At 48.4% G+C, this 20,803-nt stretch overlaps 1 protein-coding gene across 2 annotated transcripts in view; it reads right to left on the bottom strand.

Annotated features, from left to right (window-relative positions):
• The window catches only part of ATP10B (ATPase phospholipid transporting 10B (putative)), a 233,234-nt gene that overhangs the window by 51,797 nt on the left and 160,634 nt on the right, over positions 1-20,803 (bottom strand). For both annotated transcript variants that reach the window (XM_036014749.1, XM_036014748.1), the window contains 3 exons: positions 18,115-18,319; positions 5,374-5,459; positions 1,749-1,855 (listed from right to left, as the gene is read on the bottom strand). In XM_036014749.1, the coding sequence (XP_035870642.1) occupies positions 1,749-1,855; positions 5,374-5,459; positions 18,115-18,319 (398 nt within the window). The remainder of the gene's footprint in view (positions 1-1,748; positions 1,856-5,373; positions 5,460-18,114; positions 18,320-20,803) is intronic.

The raw sequence follows: 20,803 nt of genomic DNA on the forward strand, positions 1-20,803 counted from the left end.
GGACGCACACCTCCGCCCTGGGTCTCCCCCCTGCAAAGCTCCGCTTGGCTTTTTCGGGCTTTGACGCTGAGCTGCTCTGATGTTGCCCATCCATACTCTCCAGGGGGAAACTCTGGACCTGTCGTTCTCAACCAGGGGGACTGACCTCCTCAGAAGACACTTGGCGATGCCTTGAGAATTTTGGTTGTCACATCTTGAGAAGGCAGTGCCAACGGCATCCAGTGGGTGGAGGCCAGGGATGCTGCCCCACACCCCACAGGGCAGCCCCCGGCACAGAGAACAGCCTGGGCCCACACGTCAGCTGTGCCGAGGCTGAGCACCCCTGCTCCAGGTGACAACACTGGAAACGATCAGTGCCCTTCTTGCTCACACTTTTGAGAGCTTAACATGGGCCAGGCATGTTGGCCCCTTCACAGATCATTTCATGGGAACCTTGTGACCCTGCAAGGCAGGAGCTCTCAGTGCCCCTGTGTTGAAAGCTTAGCCAGCTAGCCCAGGAGTGTGCAGCCGGTGAGTGGATTTCCCCGCAGGTAGCCTGATGCCCCCAGAGCCACGGTGAGCTCTCTCTCCAAATCTGTCCCCTCATATACCACTCCCAGGGCCCCCACAGCGCTGCTTCTTTGTTTCTGACCACTCAGAGAGGCCAACTCCACGCCTGTGTGGGGTTTCTCGGTGGGACGGAGGTTATCTTTAGTGCATCTGCCGGACGGCACTGGACTCCATTACCGAAGACCGTCACAGACAGTCACCTGAACCAGCAAATACAACCTCCTTTCCCCCAAGTGAGGGAAATGTTTAAACATTTTTTTCTCTGGCAGTCCCAAAAATGATTCTTAGGTAGATTGATACCTAAAAATATCTTCTATGTCCATCAAAAGTGGGGTTCTACTCAGACAAAAAAAATAAATCAAACAACACAACAAGCAAACTAAATATTACAAGGTGTCCCAGTGAGCGGAAGACCCAGGGAAATGTACTCTGGAGTCTTCCGGTGAAAGTGGACACCTCGGGGAGACTGCTTCCCCTCCAGGGGAAGATCCTGCAGTTGCTAACGTAACAACAGACACTTACTGAGAGCCCACGGGGCAGCGGGCTCTGCGTTCCAGCGATACAGCAGTCTTAAGACTGCCCTCTAAGGCTTTAGATTTCATAGTAAGAAATGTTGCTGTTTTTTTTTTTTTAAGAAAGCAAAATTGCAGCAGCAAGGAGACACAAACCACCATAACTGAAGCCATAAAATGAAAAAGATAACAATAAAAACTTAACTGAAAAAAATATAGTGACAGCCAGTTGTGCTTTGGTGCACTAGACACAATGCGTCTCCTGTGTTGGGTCATTTGGTCCTCGTGAGTACTCTCTGAGGCAGAGACAGGTATTTTCCCCATTGTATAGATGAGGAAACCGAGGCATGAAAGATGAAGTTATTCAGTTTGGTGAGGTTATTCCTCAGGCTCCATAAGATATACTTCATCTTGCCTATTAGTGTTGCGAAACCATTTGAGGTGAATGATCGGGAATCTCTCTCCCCGTCTTGTTCAGCTGCGTGACAGTCACTTGGACTCTAATTATGACTCCTGTGAACTGAATGAGCAGCTGGGGTTCCAGCCTCAGTTTGCTTAGCTGAGAAATGGGAAGTTTATGTGACTCTACCCCTGGGAATTGATGGGAGTTCCCCCTGACCTGGAGGTGGATTTGGAGGAGGGGACCGAGGAGGAACGATAGGGGAAAGGGACAAGAGGAACTGTCACCTGCATAGATGACGATGCCAGCAGCCGCCTCGGTGTTTCGGATGGTGCAGCCTCGAAGCAGGAGACTCTCACTGCCAAAGCCGGTCCTGGTCTGGTCAGGGTGCTCCCTGGGGATGAGGAAGGACAGGGGGCAGTTTGGTGGCCTCTCCATGTCACTGGGAACAATGGAACCTCGATAGCATCCCAGAACTAGGAGTGGTGAGTGAACATGACCCCTGCCCTCCCTCTTTTTCAGAAGAGCGATATTAACTCGGAATCTAATCTCTGTGTTCTAGTGCAACTTCTGGTTGCTGCTGGGAGGCTGGACCATTATTAGAAGGGAATTACCAGCCCTGGCTGGCGTAGCTCAGTGAATTGAGCACGGGCTGCAAACCAAAGTGTCGCAGCAGGTTCGATTCCCAGTCACATACTAGTCCCAGTCTAGCACATGCCTGGGTTGCAGGCCATGACCCCCAGCAACCGCACATTGATGTTTCTCTCTCTCTATCTCCCTCCCTTCCCTCTCTAAAAATAAATAAGTAAAATTTAAAAAAAAAAGAAGGGAATTACCCACCCCTAGGAAAGCCCTCGTTTGCTCACCTGAAGAGCAGTACTCTGAAAAAGCCTGAAAACGGTTTGTGGGGGAACTGGCTTCTGCCCCTACGAGGACTGCGTTGCATTTCCTTCAGGCTGGGTTCACCTGCCCGCTGTCCCCTAGCAGCTGGGACCGGAACTGCACCGGCTGACCCTCCGCGTCCATGGCAGACACCAGGCAGTCAGTCCTGCCTCTGGTAGGGGAGCCAGGTAAGGAAGGGCCGCTGGCGGGCTCCTCTCCTTCCAGCTCCTTCCCCCACTGGCCCAGCTCCTGAACTATCCTCCTCTGGCTCCATCACAGGAAGTGGACCGTGGCCCTCAGTGCAATATACAGGGAGGTGGCTTCTTAAAGTGGGACAGAGTTTTTTCCTCGCTCTGGCCTCAGGGAGCATTGCATTTTTCACTCCACACTAGAGAATTCTGGGTCCAGGCGGCACCAGTGATTACTTCATGTCTGGCCCTTATTGCACTTGCATGGCTTTCCTTTGGGATTTTTAGGAAGTTTAAATATAACTTCCCCACAACACTGGGGAGACCAAAAACAATAACCTGAACCTTCAGGGCTTTTCCCTCCTTCTAGCTCTCCAGTAGTTCATTTTCTGGGGCTGGTATATGTGTTTTTCATGTATCAAGTCAATCATCCTGATGGCCTTCTAAGATAGGTCATGTGATCACACCCATGATATAGACAGGGAAACTGAGGCAAGTTCATAGACCTACTAAGGGGCAGATCAGAGAGTCGAACCCAGCAAGTCAATATGCCTTTCAATACTAATTATTCCTCACTGTGTTTATAAACTGCCTTTCCTCATGGCATTTGACCCTCCAAGGCTCTGGGAAGGAAGCAGGGTGATAACCCTTCCTTGTGAAAAGGGTGAAGGTCGGAGAGGGTGATTTTTCCGAAGACACACACCTCGTGAGACATCCCAGGACTTGGGCACCCGGGGCCCACGTGACCCTGACCCTCACGCGGGTTCACTGCCCAGGGATTTGCAAAGCGGGCCCCGTTACCTTACACTGCATCAGAGTCACTTCCCTGCACTCTTCTTCTGAATTTAGCAGGGCCATGTCCCTGTTTGGTGCTAGTATATTGCTAACTTGCCACACAGGGAGGCTTGGGCCAACGGTCATCTGTAGGCAGAGTGGCCTCTCTCCACCCTGACACTGCCGACACCTTAGGCGCGGTCACTCTTTGTTGCCGGACCGTCCTGTGCCTTGCAGGTTGTTCCGCAGCGTCTCTGGGCTCTCTCCACCACGTGCCGGCAGCCCCCTCCCCAGTGTGACAACCAACAATGTCTCCAGACGTTGTAAAGATTCCCTTGGGGTGGCAGAGGGGGTGGGTATTGCTCCTTTTTGAGAACCATGGCTCTATAGAGGTCTTTTTGTTTAAAAGTTGCATTTTCCAATCTGATACCCCTAACCCTCAATCAGAGCATTAAAAAGGATGCAGGACCACAGCAGAGAATTCTCCATCATTCCCTGGCTGGCTACTGGGCTGACCAACTGGACTTTTGGGGCTCACCCCTGAGGCCTGGGCAGGTGGGAGAAGGTGTCTCCAGGGGCAGCCGCCAAGAAGGAGGAGTGCTAGGGGTTAGGTGGGAGAGTTCTGTCTGAGGTGGGGGGATGAACCCAGGAGGAAGCTCAGCGAGGCTGGCTGCTGGCCCGAGCTGTTCGGGACAGGACAGAGACCCAGCGATGAGGCTGCTCTGGAAGAGGAAGGAGAGCGACTGCAGGAGCAGGTGACGCACGATGAACCCAATCCACAAACCTCGGGTGTGCCTCCTTGCTGGGGGCAGGTGGCAAGCTCTGCCTTGCCAGATCCCGCCACGAATCCTCCTCTCCCCCAGGAGTTCACGCCCTTCTCTGCCTCCATCTGCTCGCTCTGTGGTCTCAAAAGGTCAGTGGTGTTTCAAAGCTGCTCTTCCTCTCGGGTTGTTCTGACCCCGTCCCCTCTCACATTGCTCTTCATGACACCCCATATGGCCCGAGGAAATGCAGATGGAGGAGCAGCATCGACATTGGTCTTCCCACTCCAGGATGATGGAGAGGTGGCCACAGCAGGGCTGACCTTAGGGAACACACTGGGGGTGGTGGGGGGGTGGGGGGGTTGGGGGGGGTGTGGTGTGAAAACACCCGGATGTAAATCCTGGCTTTGTCTTATGCCTGCTGCGCACCTTCAGGCGAATCCTGAACAGTCTTAGATCATCAGATTCCCTATCTGAAAAATGAAATCATTTCTCCCTGGGTTGCTGTGCGGATCGAATGCGATGATGTTCTGTGAAACTACTCTAAAACCTGTTAAGGCACTATATGAGGGCATTTATTCATATCTGTTACCTTTTTTTTTTTTTTTTAGTAAGACCAATAGTCTGATGTGAGAGCAGAATTTCAGTAAAATTCTCAGGCTGAACCGAAGTCGAGGAACAAGAATAGAAGTGGTTGCCTCAGCAGCAGCCACCATTAACTGAATATTCACTCCACCCATGGCTGTGGTAAGGGCTTTGCATAGGATAAACAATTTTATTCTTTGGAAGGAAAAATCCTGTGATGTAGGCATTATAATCTTTATTTTACAGATGTGAAAACTAAGGCCCAGAGAGGTTAATTAATTTACTCAGGGCCACACAGCTTCATTAGCGATAGAACCTGATTTCAAACCTAGGTCTGTCAAACTCCCAAGTCCTTGTTCTTACCTGCAATGCAATACAGGGCCTTTCAGAAAACCAATCTCAGGTAAATCTAATCTGCCTCCCCTGAATCAGAGTGTATAGTCTCGATTCTGATGCTATTTCACCAGAGTTCTAAGAAACAAGATTCCGAAATCACATCCTGCAAGATAATTAACTGTCACTCCAGCAAAAAAGAAAAACAGAATCGGAAAAGTTTCACACAACTTAGGTTTCTGTAGCCCTTCTTTGTGATCAAGAAACACATTTCCTCAGGACCTGAATGCTTATCTGTTTGGCCATTTTGAGAAAGACAACAACGGTGACGACGTTTTCTAGCTGCAGAGGAGATACGTACTAGCAGCTCGTGGGCATGAGATACTTACATATAACCCTTGAATTTGCTGAGGTGGTTGTTGGGTTTCTCACACACGACGGTGCTGTGGAAACGTTCTGGTTCGAACTGTGCCCCCTGTGAGAGAGAGGACGTCACGGGGTTATTATTGTTGTTATTTTGGACATCACGAGGTTATGAAGAGGGATCTAGTTTTAATAGGACCATCAGGGAGCTAATCATGATCAGAACCATCGCAAATAAGGTAGTCCCTGATTTGCTGCATTGCGATAGTTGTAATGCATTAGAAGAAAAAGTGAAATCCTCATGAAGGAGGAGAAAATAGACGCAAATAAAATTTGGGTGCACGGCTGAGAAAAGTTGGACGGCGGCATTTCTCCGTCCTGTGCCTTTCAGGATGTGGAGCGGCATCTCTGGCCTCTGCCTGCTGGAGGCCAGCAGCGCCCTCCCTGGTGGCGATGCAGAAATGCCCGGGGTCGGGTTGCTAGACCTGCACTGTCCAACAAACCCTCCTGCAATGATGGGACTGTTCTGAGTCTGCGCTGCCCCGTGTGGAGGCCACGAAGGGCAGGTGGCTGTTGGAACGTGGCAGGATGGTTAAGGAATTGATTTTTAGATTTCATTCGTTTTAATTGAAGTTAAATAGCTACATGTGTCTAGTGGCTTGCGCACCGGGAAGCACAGAAATAGACGATCAAAAAGGAGATTATATATCATGCCATTTAGAGATAGCTACAGTCAATATTCTTGTGTGTATAATATTCCCAGGTTTATAAATATATATGTACACACATGCACACACACATTTATGTATGGGCACACATATGCCGCGATGCATTTCAAAACAGAGATTTGGCATTCAGATACTTGAACACATTTTACATCTTATTAAAATGTTCTACATCCTTATTAATGCCTGCATAGAAACCAGTTGTCTGAATGCCACCGTATTTCACTTAAATCACTTCACTATTGAACATTTACATTGTTTCCATTTCTTTTGCTGTTATAAAAATTCTGGGAGAATAGTTGTTAGTAAAACAAAACAAGTAGCATTTTCTGTATGCTCATTTCTGCCAGACTCTGTGATGAGAACTTTGCACATACTATTTTCAAGCTCCCAATTATCCTATGAAGTGGGAATTTTAATTATCCCCTCTTTGGAGTTGGAACGACTGTGGCTCAGGAGGGCCAGGCTGGCTGCCCAAGGTCACCCCGGCATGGGGACTGGAATGCGAGTCTCACGGCAGACCGTCTGGTGTCACTTGCACAGTACCCTGCCCCCGGTGACTATTCTTGGAGCAAAGTACTTTAAACACGTCCCTGGTTCTTTCTTCACTTTTCTTCTTTCATTGGGTAATTTACTGGTATAATCTTTTATAGTCCAATGGAGGGAGAGGATACAACTAGGGGTAGGGGAATCTTGCTTTTTTAATTATATCGCAAACTGACTACCACTGCATTCAATTCCTGAGCCTCAGTCTCCTCATCTGTAGAATGGGACCAGTGCCACCTCCCCTGTCCATCTGGTGTGCCCCAGAAGACAGGATCTGTGTGGGGAAGTCGTGAAAGGGGCAGAGTGCTAAGCACATAAAAGGAAAGAATGCTAGAGGCGGGGCTGCACATGGTGCCCTGCGTACAGCTTTTAGCATGGGGAGTGAATTTACAGCCGAGAGCTCCAAGGTACAGCTGCTCACAGGGGTGAATTGATTAGAAGAAATGATAGCATTTTCTGGCTTCGTATAAATATACCATCCACTGGATCTGTGGGGACACCAGCATAAATAAACTCTCCAGTCTCTTGAAATAAATTACCCATCCAAGAGTTTCTAAAAATACGGCCCTCTTCCCTCCAGGTATCGATTCTTTCAGGGACAAACACTTGCCGAGTTCTGAGATGATGACAAATCACGCTGTAATTTGTCAGCTGCTTTCATGCCCCTGATTAAGCCGTGTGCTTCCCTCCCAATGCACACCATCGGCCCGTCCCCGGCTTCCTAAATCCAAACTCATTTCAGAAAGGGGCAGCCGCAGGGTCTGAGAGCTAATGGTCCTGCTGCTGAGAGTCCCCATCGTTGGTTTAATCGGACCTGCTGGACTCCCTCAATGGCCAAGTGTTCCTCTCTTGTCCCTCCAAGGGGCTTCCCAGCGACCTTCCTCCAAGGTGCTTTGCTTGTCTTCTGGGCTTGGGGTTCAGGTCCTCTGTCTCTCCTCATGAAGGAGTGACCTGGCCCTTTCTAGCTACCTGTCCCCTGGGCACCTTCCTCCCCTCCTGAACACGGGCTATGGGAAGGGGTGTGTGGGCCCTGCTGTGGCCAAAGACAGGCCCTCAGGCTCCGCTTGGATGGGTTTGCCGAGGCGCACTCCCGGGAACTGAAAGAAGAGACCAAGGATGGGGGGCTTTGCAATGCCCCCCGCAACCTGCCAGGTTTTTAATCAGGAGTTCTGATTCCCTTCTGATGCACTCCTCCAAGCCTACGTAACCAGCTCTTCTTTCTACACAGCCTCTTATCTAAGGCACTGTCCGTGATGGAAGCCCTACAACAGCAAAACGGCCTGGGAGCCAACAGTCAGGGTCCAGGCAAAGACGAGCCCTTTGCAGAAAGGAGAGTGGGTGTCTCTGCATTCTTCGGGCCAAGCCTACCTACCTTGAGCACTTACTACGTGCCAGGCGCCTGTCCTTAGGTTCTCGCAGTAACCTTAAGAGGTTCTGACAGATGTGCTAAGGGAGGCTGCACTAAAGCCACTGTTTTACAGTTGGTAGGTAACGGGACCAGGGTTGCAATTCATATAATTGGAATCCAAAGCCAGTTGGAATCATGACCATCATCACTGTCGTCATCATCATCATCATCTTTATTCCTCTTCCTTCTCCTCTGCTATTAGGATTATTATTGCTATAGCCTCCATTGAATGCTTATTTTGTGCCAAGAAACAACTAAGTATTTCATATGTGCTATTTCCTTTCATTCCCCAACAAGGGCCTGACTGGTCTCCCAATCATCCATTCATGCATTCACGCATTTCCGAATGCCCATGATCCCTGAACCATAGGGAAGGGAGAATCAGACAGGAGAGGTAGGTAATGGACAGCAATCAATTACTGCAGCCATAAAACAACTCAAAGTTCCCAGTGTAGCTCACGTGTATCGGCAGCATTATCTAGGAGAGCACAGGAAGTTCAGCCAAGGGTTGGTGTGTAACTACTCTCCAGGTTAAGGTACTCCTCACCGACCTATCACCGAGATATAGTACGCTGCATCCTCCAGGCTCTCTGGGAAGGCCAAGGGGAAGCAAACGGCTTGAAGTATATTCCAGCAACCGGAATGGGCCGTTTTGCTCGCACTGGCCTCCACTTTTACTTTTCTAGGCTTACTTCCCACCGTTCTTCACAGCTGAATTCCAAGTCGGTCTGTGCACAGGATCACATACACGCATAAAAGTACGAATGATCTTCTGAAATTCTTTGGAGCGGATCACTGTTTTCTGGAGGCTCACCATCCGTTCTACTCCTCGTCCACTAACAAGCTTTGCGTTTCCTCTCGGGAAACTACCTCCCTTCCCTGGTTCGTACTTTCAATGGGAACACATGTCACGACGCCTTTGCCCACAAGACTCTCCCGCTGTGGGACTTTGACGTGAGTGGAGGGACTCCAGGAAGAAAAATCAAACGCGAGCATTAAGTAACTGCCGCTACCGATCTCTCCCACGGCGCCGTTCTCCAGGTCTAGTTTCTGGGAGCTGTGTCGTGTGCTCCTTTCTCCCACACCCCCTCCTACCACGTTTTTGCAATAATTCTGTTCTACTTAAGTTAGATCATTTCTGTTGCTTGCAGACAAGGAACACAGGGGCGTACTCAGTTGCATGGGCAGACCCGGGCCTTTAAAAAGTAACGATGCTTTTTAATTTGGTAAAGTTATAGTCCAGAAATAAATGCTGCCTCACATTTATTTGATCTGATTTGATCTTCCCAACTCTCCTGTGACAGGTTCAGGAGAGGTCATTCCATTGTTTTGGAGAGGACGCCGGACGCTGATTACACTAAGTGACTTACGCAAGGTCACACAGCTCATGAGCACGCAGGTTTGTGTCTGATTCTAAAACGTGCGCTGTTCTTTGCTTGATGTAACCATTTAACCCTCTGGGCCTTTTTCATGATTTCCTGGCAAGTTTTCCATATTGACAATTCTCTTAAACTTTCACAAGCTCAACAGTTACACCTCTTAACACTTCCACAACAGACCATTACAATCTCTCCTTCCTTTGAGCCTAGGCAATTGTTAAGTATCTATACCACTCACTTTGAACTTTTCTTACACATTTAAGTGCCAAGTACCAAGCTGTTTGTATAAGCCCATTGGTAGATTAAGCACTGCAACTGGTCCTCAAATTCCCATATGCACCAAAATGTCATCTATAGATGGGGTAAAAATAAGCCTCACATATACGTGGTTTTCCAAATTTTTACATAGGAATTTTTAAAATCAATTATAAATTCATTTTAAAAAGCAATCAGATTCATAGCAACTTTTTATATTATTTTCTTAAATAATGGACTCTGAATGAACAACTGCTTTCAGGGAGGAGAGCTTAGGAATGAGGTGGTTTCAGGTTATCAAAATTTTTTGATAGTCACAAGGGTCTTTATAGTTTATAAAATGGACCCAAAGTCACAAAGTCTTAGAGGATAGGAAGTGTATCTTAGACCAGTTTGAAAGCCATCCTTGGCCATTAGAAAATATTTAAAAAAGATGTTGTGAATTGAAAAAAAGAGAAATCAGCTAAACTCTTTCCTTAAACACAGAATGCATTTATTTACTGAGTTTCTACTGTGACCCCAGGACACTTGTGGGAAAGGAGAGTTGAACCAGGGATCACTGGGTGTCTGTGTAGCTCTGAGAATCTATTTCCCACACGGCCCTCAGGCGAGATGACCAGAGGAAACACGCCCTCCCTCCCATCCCCACCCTACACAGGGGTCAGGGTGGCAATGCGGCTGAGGAAACTCATTTGTAGAGTGTTCCCATGGACTCTGCAGACTAGGGGCGACAGGGTACACAGTCTCCGCCAGCCCTCGCAGCTGTGCAGGAGGGACAAGGCAATCTTGCAAAATACTATTTAAAGCTTTGCCCGTCCTTCCTTCCTTCCTTCCTTCCTTCCTTCCTTCCTTCCTTCCTTCCTTCCTTCCTTCCTTCCTTCCTTCCTCCCTCCCTCCCCCCCCCCCTTTCTCTCCCTCCCTCCCTCCCCCACCCCCTGCTTTCTCTCCCTCCCTCCCTCCCCCACCCCCTGCTTTCTCTCCCTCCCTCCCACCTCCTCTCTCTCTCTCTCTCTCTCTCTCTCTCTCCCCCTCTCTCTCCCCATATGGGTTTGGATACGTTGTAGAAGCAAATGTTCTTCACGCCCCAGCTGCTGAGCCAGCTTTCCTTCCCGGCATACAAATGAGCCCACCGATGGCGGAGAATCCTATCTGAAAACTAATGACAGCTCCCAGGACTTGGTGACCTTCCTGCTGCCGGGTCGGGCAGGAGTTCTTTCCAAGATCAGCCATCATGGGGTGACCGGCTGTCATGGCCCCTCTGACCTGATGAGGAAATTGCCTACGTGTTCGATCACTCCTCGTCTCTGCCTGTGGGACTGATTCCTGCCAAAGCACCCAAATCCATCTGGAGGGCTGAGGGAGGAAGGCTCTATCTTATAGTCTGTTCCCCCTTCTCAAGTGGACAAACACTGACTAAATTTAATCTTGCAATCCTTTTTCTATAGGTTGACATAAACTCATGTTAGTGTTAGGTGTCAACATAAGGCTACTGAGGCTGTGGCAAAAGAACTCAGGAGTCAATTTGAAGACGTTCCCACTGGCTGCAGATGGGACAGTCAATAAAGATAATAACGACGCTGATTTGACACCCACCAAATATGCTTAAATGCACAAGTTCATGTGGAAAATAAAGAAGAAAAACTCAGTGGCCACCTTTGGAGGATGCTAGGGAGTCAACTCATGAAACAGTGACATAAACAAGCAAAACGCAATCTACCCGGAATCTGGCTTAGGCACTAGATCTAACCACCGATGTTAGGGATACATCATACTGGAAAATGTGCTAAATGGCAATGCAATCAGCTAAACAAGACTACAGGAGATTTCACAGGGCAAATGACCTGGTTGATTCAGCAACAAAAACTGAACATACAAGAAAATGAAAAAGAAAGCAGAATAGTCAACCTATAGCGTAAAAGAGGTTTAGGAAACTAGTCTCAATATTTGGCCTTCTTTGAATCCCCATTCAGACACACTGATAATATGGAGCACTGACTTGCAAGTTGATGTCAAGGAATTATCGTTAATATTTTAGGCATGACAGTGAGAGACTGGTATATTTAAAAAATCCCATCCTTAAGAGATGAATATTAAAATATTCATGGGTGAAATGTTGTAACATGAAAGACTGGCTTCAAAACAATTTGCAGAGAAATGAGGGGGGATACAAAAAACAGGACTGATCATGAGTTGATTATTAAAATGAAGTGGTGGTACATAAAAGGTTATCATACTATTCTCTCTACTTTTGCATATACTTGAAAATTTTCCATAATAAAAAGGAGATAAAGAAAGGAAGGAAGGAAGAAAGGAAGGAAGGAAGGAAGGGAGGAGGAAGGAAGGGAGGAGGAAGGAAGGAAGAAGAAAGGAGCAAGGAGGAAGAAAGGAAGGAAGGAAGGAGGAAGGAGGAAGGAAAGAAGGAGAGAAGAAGGAAGGAAGGAAGCTGCTTGAGTTTAAATCTGAGGTCAGTCGATTGCTAGCAGGGTTGCTTAACTGCTCTTGCCTTTTGTGACATGGGGTGATCAAAATGCTTATCTTGTAGGGTTATTTATGAGGAGTAGATGGAGCACATTTCATGTGCTCAATCAAGTTATCAACTGATATTACTTGTTATCATTATATGCTATTATGTAGATCCTATGTTAACAGAACCCTAAACAATATGATCTTGGCTCAACATTTAAGCAGGGGTCAACAGGGAGGAAGACTAAATACTAATCTTCACGGAAACTTGGAACAACCTGTCAGGGGCAGGCCTCATTACGGAATCCACCAGGAAGGAGGGTTTTTCTCTGGTTCTCGGGGCAGGCGAGGCTGAGACGACGTGCTGCTTGCTACCTTCCGCTCTCACGTGCGGCGTGGCACCGCTGAGCTGGCATGGCGATGCATGACTCCCCGTCCCGCCTCAGTCTGTGAGCAGAGTGCACCTCTGCCTAAATACAGGGTGGGCAAAAGCAGGTTTACAGTCCTTCACCTGGAAAGTAATGCGATAATTGCTAACACAAGAACGAACTGTGATTTGCGCACTCACCACTGTAAGCCTACTCTTGCCCCACCTGGATGTTCAAGTCGGCACGGGCTTTCACTGCAGAGGGCCCAAGCTCCCGTGGCTGTTCACAGTTGAGCAAATGGCTGAAAACACTAGCCATCAGTGGAATGCAAGCTAGTTCAAAGGGAGAGCCAACAGAGAGCCAACCTTTAACCTGGGCAATAAACAGGTAAGCACACTGATTGCAATAATGAATGATGCCCGAGGCCAGTGCTTCCCAACTTTCATGTGCACATGAATCACAGAGGGGTGGGGGGTGGGGTCTGGTTACACTGCAGATTCTGGTTCTGTCTCGGGTAGGGTGTGAGCATCTACACCCATGCCTCCCTCGGTGTAGCAAGTTCTTGGTTGGCAGCAGGAAATCATCAGACACATGGTCCAGTACAACCTGGGCTTTGGTGATTTGAACAACAGGTCATAGTTGTTAAAGAGAAAACCCACAGGTCCAAATGGCATCCCTTGTGCTAAAGCTCATGATACCAAGCCTAGATTTACTGCCTGATCTAAGGGCCATGCCAACCCTTCCCACTCATAGAACCTTAACCAACTAGTCCGAAATTTTCTGGTCAACACCCATGAAGTAACCTGTCAGGTTGGGCTCTTGCCGCCCCCCTCCCCCACTTCCCTGCCTGGCCCCGTAAACAGAAGAATCAATCAGCACTATAAAACCCCTCATCATCCCTTTTCCTCTAAAATATGTCCTAGTCTAAAAATAATCCTTTCTTTTCTTCTGTGGATAGCTCACTTGCTCGCCCTTCTGCTCATAAAATCTTTCCATTTTTGCAGCTCCCCAGAGCAGCCTTCTGGTTGCTAGACGGGATGCTGCCTGATTCATGAATCACTTCGTCAGGCTGGGTACAGCTTCAGATCCACTCAGCTGAATGTTGTTCTTTAACACCAGGAATGTGCTGGATGTGAAATACGAATCAGGAGAAGTAATTTCCAAGTCTTTGGTTTGGAAACTGCTCCATTTCCCAAAATGAACGGCACACCCTCATTTTCAGACGTTAACTGCCAAGTGCCCGTCTTGGAAATCCTTTTAAAGAAGAGTTTTCAGGCAGCAGGATGCCGTGGAAGAGAAACCGTACAATTTAATTCTCTCAGGACGTCCTCTCAGCATAATCCCAATTCGCGATTCCTTCTCTTCCCGCCTTTTCCCCCAGCCATGGGGTGTGGGAATACGTATTTCATGAACAAGTCAATACTTTTGTGAATTCAAAGATGGCCCATCAGGATAAAAACTCCGACTGAAAAAAGAAAAACCGGCTTGGTCCAAGTTGAATTCTGAGAAAAGGATTTTGAAACGAACTCTTTGGCAATCTTGAGACGGATGCTCTGTCACAGGTGGAAGAGCCTGCTGAGAAGCCCTCTCCTGTTTTAGAATTGCCTCTGAGTCTCAACGGGAAAGAAAAGGGTGGACTGCCGAAGCTACGAGGGTTGTCAACTTCTCCGCCACTCCCCTGGCCCATTGCAATGCTGGGTGTTCTACCATCCAGTGTAGCATTTTGCCCCAATTTCTTTAGGTATGCTAAAAATTACTGTGCTGAAAAAGGGTTCAGCGGGTAAAAAAATCTGGAGAGCTCAGAGTTAGAGAGTTTAACCAGCCTCTTGACTCCAAACCTTCTTAGAGACATCAGTGTGTTAATGCGTATTGGAAAGGCCACAGAGAGTCCACAGGACACGGGCTTTGACTAGGAACCTGGGTTTTCCAGAACTGTTGCTCGAGCTAAGGGTTTGGCAGACTCTGCCTTGAGACCCAGGCCAAGGGGAGCTGGAACAAGGTTTGTCTGACTGACTTCGCATTGACAGGATGTGGCCACCTCTCATCATCTGTGACAGGGTGAGATTGGGTATGGGGATGTGTGTGGGGTGGGAGGTTTCCAGAAATCCCTGTGGTTAGCGACAACCCTTTCGTCAAGGTGAAAGTCTTATAAACAGTAGGGACTTAGAGGAAAAACAAGCTAACAAAAGCTATCAGTACTTCTTATTTAAGATACTAGATTTTTAAGCAATGTGTATTTGTAGGTGTTCAAAATCGGAGGCAATTGGTGCAATTGGCCTTTTCCGTGCCTCAGCGTTTCCATCTGTAGAATGGGGCTGGTAACACCCACGTCACACGGTGGTTGCAAGGACTAAAACAGACAATGCAGGTAGGAAGCACAAAAGTGGTAGTTTTGTTCTCACTGCTCTTCAGGGTCTGGGGGAAGTACTTGAACACAAAGGCACCTTCCCTTTGTTGTCCGGCTTTTCAAGGAGGTGGCGGTAGGTTCACGTCAAGGTAATCCGGGGAAACACTTAAAAACTATGCGTGTCCAGACCTGGGGCATGTACTTGGCAAAAATAAATACCTGTAATGTGATTGGGGGCAAATGGTTCAACTGTGATCTCACCTCTCCTGCAGTCATCCTGGAACCGAACGTTTCTGTGGCTACGTGTTTAGGAAGGCTGCACCGGCAGCTGCCCCCTCCCTCCCTTCCTTGGGGCTCACTGAGAAGTCCCGCGGGGCACAGCACTGGTGAACTTGTGACCTGTTGCCTTCTGACCTTACCTGACTCCGCAACATGTATTTGTCTTGCTGCTGTCATACTGTCAGCAACGTTTTTGTTCAACATGCTGGAGAACTACTATAGTCTAGAGTCAGCCAGAAGAGAATTCTACCCAGATCCAGAAATCTTTTTGCACTAAAGACATGAGGGGGAAGCCAGGTAGCAAAGACCTTCTCTCCCCCAGGTAGCTAAGTCTACCTTTATTCTTCCTGCCACTTATTCCTTACATGTGGAAAGAATATTAAAAATGAAAAACATTTACTTTCAAGTAAGTGTCTCTGGGTAATCTCAAGGTAGCAAAGGGCCAGGGAAATGAGCGACTGACAACCTTTAAGAACTGAGATTCTGGCGGAACGTGGCTTTGAATCCTGGTTCCGACACTTCCGGGCTCTGTGACCTTGGGCAAGTAACCTTCTATGCCTGTTTCCCTATGTGAATAATTGGGACAATGACAGCAACTGTCTCTTCGGGTTTTTAAGAGGATAAATAAGGTAATCATGCAAAGCCTTTAGTAAGGGACTGATAAAAGCATATTATTATTGTTATTGCCTAGAAATAGAAAAAAAATACACTTGAGAAAAGTAAGGGGGGGAGAATCAAGAATGAAAACAGAAGAGAGAACTCTGAAAAACTTCAAGCTCACATAAATCTTCCACTCTTCACAAATGAATTTACCGTTTTTTGTAAGTCATTATGCCGAGAACCCTGTGAGGATTCAGGGCTAGAGCTGGAGCGATGTTATTAAATCGGCTGGTCTCTGGCGCTGGAGCGTAACTGACCCCTTCATCTGGCTCTGCGCTCCGGTCGAATCCCAAAGTATCTGACTAATTAATATACAAGGGGCAGCTTGGGAGCTGCTGCCAAAGACAGGGAAGAAAACCAAAACAAAACAACTGACTGTTGCAACTCAACAACACCGAAATGAATGCCTGAGAGAGAGGGGGAGAGAGGTGGCAGAGGGAAAGAGACAGAGAGAGAGAGAGTAAAAGGACTTAGAATTGCAATGAGGGTATTGGGGTGAGGTGGCGGATGGGAGATTTACAAGCAAATACAAGTTTCACTGTTCCCAGAACTTTTAAAAAACGAAATAGAATAGAAATTCTCAGAATGCTTTGCATGTAGTTTAAGTAAGGTGGCAGTGTTACACACTCACACGCCTCCTCACACATGTACGTGCGTGTGTGTGCATGGTGTATTTCTTATTGTGAAGTGTGGTTAAGAAGGTCTGAAAGCTCTGCTCTTGGGGACAGGCCACGGGGCCCTGCACCCAGAGGTGGGTGGTCACTGCATGTCTGGAATGGCTCTGTGAACTCATTTGGACCCAGCTCTGCCTTTTTGTGAACACAGGGGGCACGTGGTCCAAGTGGTGAGGACAAGTGAAGGAGAGAAAACTCAGACGCCAAGCCGCAGTGCAGTGCCCGGCTCAGGTGAGGCCTGGAGACCACGCGGGAGATTGGGCCTCAGTAACCACACCCACCAGGATGAAGGCGAGGTGACCACGGCAGGTTCCACTCCCAGGGCTGTAGCAGCAGCTGAGGCAGCAGCGACAGACCGCTTACCGTGTGCCTGCTCTGCACCAAACCCTGCAGTTTCTTCCTGACTTTCCTCAACTCCTTCGAACCTTGCAGCAAAACCATGGGATGGCTCTTACCATTCCCATGGTTAGGGCGAGAGAACAGACTTTCTGCGGACTGGATTAATCACACAAAAAGGGATTTTGTGGGAACTGTTCAGGCAGTACTGTGAGAGAGGCGGAGTGAAGTATGATGAAGGGTCTCCTCTTGAGAATTCAATGGAGACAACTGAACCCGTGAGAATCACTTGCTGTCTTTCTCCTGGATCCCCTGACCTGTCTGATTCCTCCCCAGCCAAAGACTGGCTGAGTGAAGAAAATGGATGAAGCTTATTCTTTCCCATGGGCAGAGGAAGGTGCCAGATTGGAAATCAACTCTTTTAAGGGGGATTTTAATTGAAAATGAGAACGTCACACCCAGTTTCAGTCAGTCAACTTATTGCCTATGAACACCGTGGACATTTACTGCCAGTTCTTTACTGGTCTTTTACTCTGTGTCTATCTGCATGTTAAGTAATTCATGCACGTATCAGTCAGTCTTCAGAATTATCCTGCGGAGGGGGTACTACTTTTGCACCCATTTCCGATGAGGGAATGAAGGCGTGAGGGAGCAATAACTTCCCTAAGGCGAGACATCTGATAAATGGCAAGGCTGGGCTTAGAGTCCAGCTCCGGGCTCCAAACCATCGAGCAATAACGGCTTCCCCACGATGTCCAAGGTCCCGTGCATGTATGTGCAGGGATTCAACAAAAGTGTCAATGATTGCTCTCTGTCCTCAAAGAGGCTTCAGAGAAGTCTCTTGAGAAGGTAAAATACACACAAATGGCAGCAGTTAATGGTAACTAATTGCCGTTTGTGCTGGGGTCGAAGGAATACCAGAGGAGATTAGTGGAGGGAGAGATTGTCGTTGGAGTGGAGCTGAGCAGGATGAGCAGGGATTAAACACAGAAAAGTGGGTTGGTCCCCAGGGTAACGGAACAGATACTAGACTACCTGGGTTTAGAGAGGAGAACATAGTTTCATCCAATGAACAGGCTGGGTCTTCATTTAGAAACTCTGAGGTTTTCAGCAAGTTATTTAACTTTCCCAGACTTCTGTTTCCTCCACTGAGATAAGGGGATGACACCCGTGGCAGAGGCTGCCAGGAAGACTGTACCCAAGTGGTTGGGAAAGGAGGCAGCCACCACTTTCCCCTCCACTCACCAGATTAAGTTCAGATTTCCGGTGGAGTTGGCGTGCTTCTTCCCCCTGACCTTACCCTGGCAGATGTTAGAATGAGTCCTACCTGCTGGGAGAAGCCCTTCACCACACGCCTCTGTTTGAGGTTCGTCTCTCCATCCAGGTTGGCGGTTTCCAGGTGGCAGATGCCGCTGGGGTCCGAGGAAAAGAGGAGCAGTATGTCGGCCGGGATGATCTCATTGCAGTGCATCTGGATGAAGTCCCCCACGCGCACATCCTCCCAGTGTTTCTGCACGTAGCGCTGTTCTTTCCTTGGGTGGGAGAAAGACAGGGTCAGAGTGAGTCCTGAGCTTCTCCAGGAAATCGATGACTGAATGGAGGGAGGTCCTACCCATACCTAGATAAGTCAGCCTTCTGCCAGCCTGCTCTGAATTATCCCTTGCCCCCAGTGACCACCACCAGAATCTCTCTAGAAAAGCGAAGCATGATCCGTAGAATCCCACCCGTAAAAGATCCATCCTTAGGATCATTGGGAGTTTTGATTGACTGCTGGCTGCTGACTGGGAACTGTGTTCAGGTTTGCTTCCTACTGGGGGAGAAATGGAAAGCAGATGGTGACTATACTGTCACATGAGCATATATTCTGAATATACATCTCTCCGCACAATAGCCAGTTATCACGGTAGAAAGCAGGGTCACAGGACCCTGGAGTACAGGAAAGACTGTTTCTGATTGCAGGAAGAGAGTGGCTGTGGGAAAGCTGAGGGTATAGGCCAGTGTGTGGGAAGATCCGAGTGGTTCTGAAACAGAAAACTCGGGGCCATCAGGGAATTAGGAGAACGGCACCAGGAACTTTGGGTGGAACCCACAGCGATCACGGAATTAGAGGACTGAAGAAACTGAAGGATATTAAATACATGCTCTTCCCACCCAATTCATTAAGCTCAGGTAATAGCAGTGGCAGCGATAAGGGCAAACTTGTCATTTCTACTCTGCCAAGTTCAGGTGTTAATTAATTATGCTTCATTTACTAGCATAATAACCCACTGGAGTAGAGACTGTTGTACCCATTGTACAAATGAGGAAATTGAGGACCCAAGAACAATTTCCCAAGGTCTTACAAAAAAATAGAGCTAGAACCTGAGCCTGGGGTCAGCGGATACCAAATCCCCCAGTTTTTACCGCTGGGATAGCCCCCTCCTCAGAAACACGCCCCCTCTCCTCCCAGGTCCCACGCCGGCCTCGGCGTGTCCACACTGGCACAAGGGCTCGCTACCCCCCAAGGCTATGCACTGCACTCCAAGGAGCTCTTATTTCAAAAAGTCTTCCTTCTCCTTAGCCAAACATGGAGCTAGCTCTGCTCTCCCAGGTACTAGGATCCATCCCATCTTCTACCATTTGAAAAATAACTTAAGGCATCCATCAGGAGTCCCAGGAAGCCTTTTGGGTGTGCCAAGTTGAATTTAACTTTCCAAGTGCCTGGCAGGTGTTCTTGTGTGACTCGGTTTCAAGGTCTGCCCTGGGGGTGTGGACTCTTCTGCCTCCGGCGGCATTTAGAAATGTCCCTCTTTAAACGTGGGACTTGGAAACAAAGTAATAGTCCACATGGGGTCATTTTGATGGAGCCCAGCTGGATGGCAGCTGGAGGCTGCTGAGCCCTGCCAGGCCTGGAGAGGCAGGCTCTCCTCGGCTGTTTTTCTCTACTGATGCTGAGCGCTCCCCCCAGGCGTGTTATTGCTTCTGTTCCTACTGGAATCCAGGCTGCCCCGGGCATGTCAAGCCTACTCTTCCAGAGAGAGAGGCATGACTGGAATGTCCCATTTCTCTTTTGACTTCACAAACATCCCTGAGGGGTTTGATGTCTGCCTCTCTGCTTTGGGGCCCTCTGCGGAACCCCAGGCAAGTCCTCCTAGGACCCTCTTTTCCTTGTCATAAAAGACCCTCGCAGAAGACTCTCTCACAGTCCCTGAAATGAATGTGCTTCCCTTTGGCAGGCCGAGGGGGAATCTCAGCAATTAGGGCCGAAGCAATTAGGGCCGAAGTGCCGGAGAGCAGCTTTGCAACCTTCAAGACCCACAGAGCTCTGCGGAAGTGCCCGTGGTCCCGGGAGCTCAGTGTCCTGGTTGGATCCACCCAGGGGCAGCACTGCTCCATTAGCTGTGGAGACCACATCTGGGGAGTGGCGGCCGTGCACCTGCAGCGTTTTGGTGATGATTCTCTTCATGGGAAAGCACATCACGGCTTTTTAAGCATTCTTCAGCTTCTTTTATGCTTCCTCTCTGACCCATGTCCCTTCTTTTCCACATGAAGAAGACGAACAGCCACCCTAGACTGTTTCTCAGCGTGATTTCAGAAATGCATGCATCCGTTTATGGATGTGTTTGGGGTGGATGTGCCTCCATCGGGAGTGTCAACGTTGCTGTCAAGTAATTCACTGAGGGAAGGACTCAGGGCACAATGGGTCTTTCTTTAGAACAGTTTAAAGGGAGCACTGCTGAAAGGAATCAGAATGGCCACACTTTATACGTGAAAAGAAATCTTACAGGGTAAAGGGTTATGGCTTTCTCTATTGCCTCCCTGATACCCTTTGTGAGAGTGTGCTTTTAAAAAGCATCCTTAAATATCAACAGCGAAATTGGTCCAAGGAACAAAGATTTATCATCCAGCTTGTCTCCCTTCTTCTCCACCCTCCCTGTTTGGCGTCTGGGTCCTATCAGATAATGCCTTTGGGGATGGCGGGGTCCCTGTGGATTGCTGTAATCCCAGCATTCCAGCTGGGATCTGAGATAGGATTT

This window comes from Phyllostomus discolor, chromosome 13, assembly GCF_004126475.2.
Source record: "Phyllostomus discolor isolate MPI-MPIP mPhyDis1 chromosome 13, mPhyDis1.pri.v3, whole genome shotgun sequence".
NCBI classification, from domain to species: domain Eukaryota; kingdom Metazoa; phylum Chordata; class Mammalia; order Chiroptera; family Phyllostomidae; genus Phyllostomus; species Phyllostomus discolor.